Source organism: Dipodomys merriami, unplaced genomic scaffold (assembly GCF_024711535.1).
Source record: "Dipodomys merriami isolate MVZ:Mamm:240054 unplaced genomic scaffold, mDipMer1.0.p SCAF_91, whole genome shotgun sequence".
Lineage (NCBI taxonomy): Eukaryota > Metazoa > Chordata > Mammalia > Rodentia > Heteromyidae > Dipodomys > Dipodomys merriami.
This window is the reverse complement of record NW_027206524.1, coordinates 4485156-4489733: the sequence shown is the minus strand read 5'-3', so window position 1 is coordinate 4489733 and position 4578 is coordinate 4485156. Positions and strand designations below refer to the sequence as shown.

Here is a 4578-nt window from a genome sequence, read left to right as displayed (position 1 = left end):
TTCTGAGATTGGTCTCATTCTCCTGGGTACACATGATTTTTTCAGAAAACACTGAACCCAAATGTAATCGTCTTCTGGTGATAGCTCCATTTCTTATTTCTCTTTTAACAACAAACAACACGTGGGAGTGCCCGTGACTTACACTTGTAATCATAGCTACTCAAGAAGCTGAGGTCTGAGCATCACAGTTCAAAGCCAGCCCAGGGAGGAAAGATCTACAATACTCTTATCTCCAATTAACCACCCAAAAGCTGGAAGTGAAGTTATGGCACAAATGACAAAGAACTAGCATTGAGCAAAAAAAAGCTCAGGGATAGTGGCCAGGCTTGAGTTCAAGCTCCAGGACTGGCATACATAGATGAGAGATATAGATATGAAGGGTTAAAGTTTTGAGGCAGTGACCATTTGTTGCTTGTTTAAACTAAACCTAAGATCAGCAAATTCCGTCTAGCAGAGCAATAGGTGGTGGTAATCCAAACACCTGGTTGGTTGTGTGCCTTTATAGCCCTGCAAATCTTTAGCTTGGGGCTCTCCTCCTAGGCTCCGCTGTGTCCGAGTATAGAATGAGGCCAGAGCCGCAGCCCATTTAAAGAAAACCTTAAAACAGCTGTAAAGTCTGACTCTTGGTGGTCTTCTTGGTGGGGGTCCTGTGATCTGGGCACAACATTATTAGTGGGGGCTTGCCCAGGATTCCCCCAAAAACCCCCCGAGACCTCAGACTCCAAAGGTAAAACAGCATTGTCTTTGTTAATTTGTCTTGTCCAGTCATTTGTCTGTACTTTCGTTTTCCTTTGTGAGGACGGCCGCTCTGATTCGTGTTGTGTAAAGGGTTGTGGAAGCGGATGTGCTTGCACGACAACCCTGGAGGAACTGGGAGAGTCCCAGATCCTCTTGTGAGGGGGCGGGGATCCTTGGAACCCCGCCATGTGAATTGTGGGGCGGGGGTCCTTGGAACCCCGCCGTGTGAACTGTGGGGCGTGGGGAGGTTCAGTGTTGGGCCGGAACTGACCAAGAGGGCCAAGTCGTCCACTCTGGGTCTGCTCCTTCTGCTGTGGGGCATGGGTGTGGAACCCCGCTATGACAGGAGTCAGCCGACCAAGCTGGGTGATCTCCACTTCGTAACTGTCAGGCCTGCGTGTGTTTTGTTTGTACTGTTTGTTTTTTAGACTGTACGACTGATGGGACTGGAAACCATGGGTGCCACTCCATCTAGCCCCCTAAACTTACAAAAGGAAACTAAGAAAGAGGAAAATAAATTGTACCCCCCGGTTTTTCAGGGAGATAACTTGGAAGAAGAAATGTTTCCTACCTCATCTTCCCCTTCCCAGGTTCCTTTTGCAGAACCTGAGAATGATCAAGAGGAGGAGGGAGCTATAGAACCCTCGGCACCTGCCCTTAAAGTTTCGATGACACTGTGGGATCAACCCCCCTTCTAATGCAGCTGTTTTTCCCTTACGCGCCCGTAGGTCCTGTGGATGCGGATGGTCAACAGCAACTCCAGTATTGGCCATTTTCTACCAGTGATCTATACAATTGGTGCACCCAAAATGCCCCCTTTTCTAAGAGTCCCCAGGATTTAATTTGTTTGCTTGAAACTATTCTCTTTACTCATTAGCCCACTTGGGATGATTGTAGTCAGCTTTTGCAGGTCCTTTTTACCACTGAAGAGAGAAACCGTATCCGAGAGGCGGCCTGGAAACATATCCCTGGCCCCACAGGAGCGCCCATCATGGATCCTGCCCTGATCGCTGCCTATTTTCCTGAGATCTGGCCAACATAGGACTACAATACTGTTGAAGGTAGGGAGCGACTCCTCGTCTACCGCCAGGCTCTGTTGGCAGGCCTTGAGGCGGCGGCTCGCCAACCTACTAATATGGCCAAAGTTTATGATGTTAGGGAGGAGGTAAAAGTCCTGCAGCATATCTTGAGCGGCTCATGGAAGCTTTTAGTCAATATACCCCGTATGATCTTGAGACCCAGGAGTAGGCTCAGATGATTATGTTTGCCTGTATAAATCAAGCTGTACCAGACATAAAGCGACAGTTGCAGGCTCTAGACAGACTTGGTGAGAAGTCTATTAGGGATCTAGTAGCCGCAGCAGAAAAGGTTTACAATAAGACAGAGACAGAGGAGCAAAGACAGGAAAGGAAGGACAGAGAACGTGAAATTGAGCGTGAAAAGAGAGAACGGGCCAAGGAAAAGAGGCCAGACTTGTTGGACTCACCACTATCGCATGCCGAGCATACCTGGTTCACAGACGGCAGCAGTTTCGAGATGGAAAAAGGTATGCGGGTGCAGCAGTCACCACGGACACTGACATAGTGTGGGCAGAAGCAGCACTCCCCCAGGGAACGTCTGCACAAAGAGCAGAACTAGTGGCACTAACAAAAGCCCTACAAATGGGAAAAGGGAAGAGACTAAACATGTACACGGACAGTCGGTATGCTTTTGCCACTGTGCATGTCCATGGAGCCATTTACCAAGAGAGGGGGCTGCTGACAGCTGAGGGAAAGACTACTAAAAACAAATTTTAAGCCTCATCCGGGCCTTATGGGAACCAGCAAACATTGCCATTATGCACTGCCCTGGCCATCAAAAGGGGACTGATTCTATAACCAAAGGAAATAACACCCGATCAGGCAGCTAAGGAGGCGGCCCTCCAGCCCAGAGCAGAAGTACTGACTCTAGTAGACCCTGGGCCACGAGCTTTGCCTCCTGAGCCTCAGAACTCCCAAGAAGACTTGGAGTGGATAAATAAAACTCCCATGGCCTATAAACCCCCGGACAAAGAAGGAAACAAAGACTGGTGGAAAACTGGTGAAGGGAAACTTAACTTGCCACAAAGATTTGGCAACAGGATTCTTAAGAGAATCCATCGGGCCTTTCCCATGGGAACCCGAAGAATGCAGGACTTGCTCCAACACTCAGAAGTAAAAATTAGGCAAGGAAATCAACTCATTGAGGACATTGTTAAAAACTGTAAAGCCTGTCAGCTCACCAATGCCCCCAATCAACCGGTTACAAAAGGAGCTCGCCTCCATGGAGATAGGCCAGGTGTGTATTGGGAAGTAGACTTCACAGAAATTAAAACTGGAAAATTTGGATATAAATATTTGCTAGTTTTTGTAGACACCTTTTCAGGATGGGTTGAAGCTTACCCAATGAAGCATGAGACCGTGAACATCGTGGCTAAGAAGATCCTGGTATCCTACCCAGGTATGGCTTCCCATCCACCATCGGGTCGGACAATGGACCGGTCTTCATCTCAAAAGTAAGTCAGGGAATATCCATGGCACTGGGGACGGATTGGAAATTGCACTGTGCTTATAGACCCCAGAGTTCAGGGCAGGTAGAAAGAATGAATCGGACTCTAAAAGAGACCTTAACTAAATTAGCTTTGGAGACTGGAGCCGACTAGGTATCACTCTTTCCTTTTGCCCTGTTTAGAGTAAGAAATTCACCCTATCAGCTTGGCTTTCCAGACTGAATTGCGTGCTGATTTGGATGATACTGAATTTCTGTGTAAGCTTGACTATTTACAGCTGGTGCATAAGAGTATGTGGCCCCAGCTTAGAGCATTATATGATTCTGCTTCTATTCCTACCCCCCATTTGTTTAAACCAGGGGACTGGGTGTTTGTTCGAAGGCACAACTTGAGATCTCTGGAACCATGGTGGAAGGGACCTTACATGGTGCTACTGGCTACACCCACTGCCCTTAAGGTGGACGGCATTGCTGCTTGGATCCACTGCTCCCACACCAGACCGGCTGACCCCTTTGCCCTAGACGACCGTGGGGAAACATGGGAAGTCTCCAAGCAAGCATCCTACCCAACCACTCCGTGTACACCTCAAGAAAAGAAAAATGGACCGATTAATAGTATGGCTAAGGTCAGAGAGGGAATAGAAAAGAAAAGAATCCATTCAAGATTGAGAGCTGTTGGAGTTTAGTTTGGGGCCGGAGCCACAAGATTGTGTCTCAGGACCATAAGTCAAAAGCTGGAAGTGAAGTTATGGCACAAATGACAAAGAACTAGCATTGAGCAAAAAAAGCTCAGGGATAGTGGCCAGGCTGGAGTTCAAGCCCCAGGACTGGCATACATAGATGAGAGATATAGATATGAAGGGTTAAAGTTTTGAGGCAGTGACCATTTGTTGCTTGTTTAAACTAAACCTAAGATCAGCAAATTCTGTCTAGCAGAGCAACACGTGGTGGTAATCGAAACACCTGGTTGGTTGTGTGCCTTTATAGCCCTGCAAATCTTTAGCTCGGGGCTCTCCTAGGCTCCGCTGTGTCGGAGTGTAAACAAGGCCCAAGCTGCAGCCCATTTAAATAAAACCTTAAAACAGCTGTAAAATCTGACTCTCAGTGGTCTTCTTGGTGGGGGTTCTGTGACCTGGGCACAACAGATAGACAGACAGACCGACAGACAGAGAAAACAAAAGCAATACATTGCATAAGCAAAATAAGAAAGCAGTTCTAAAATTTTCAATAAGAGAGTGGATTGATTATTTTTTTTGTGTGCTGGTCCTGGAGCTCAACCCAGATTCTGGATGCTGTTCCTGAGCTTTGGTGCTC

At 47.5% G+C, this 4578-nt stretch overlaps 1 protein-coding gene across 3 annotated transcripts; it reads left to right on the top strand.

Moving 5' to 3' along the window:
- Nucleotides 1-2714: 2714 nt before the first annotated feature.
- On the top strand, nucleotides 2715-4341 carry LOC138821306 (uncharacterized). 3 transcript variants are annotated; one of them, XM_070013440.1, is made up of 2 exons: nucleotides 2715-3054; nucleotides 3625-4341. In XM_070013440.1, exons 1-2 carry the CDS (start codon nucleotides 2766-2768, stop codon nucleotides 3948-3950), a joined length of 615 nt encoding a protein of 204 aa, XP_069869541.1. In that variant the 5' UTR covers nucleotides 2715-2765; the 3' UTR covers nucleotides 3951-4341. The 3 variants fall into 3 exon arrangements, with proteins under 3 accessions (XP_069869541.1, XP_069869540.1, XP_069869542.1); XM_070013439.1 differs by having other exon boundaries at nucleotides 2715-3271; nucleotides 3647-4341; XM_070013441.1 differs by having other exon boundaries at nucleotides 2715-3271.
- Nucleotides 4342-4578: the final 237 nt, after the last annotated feature.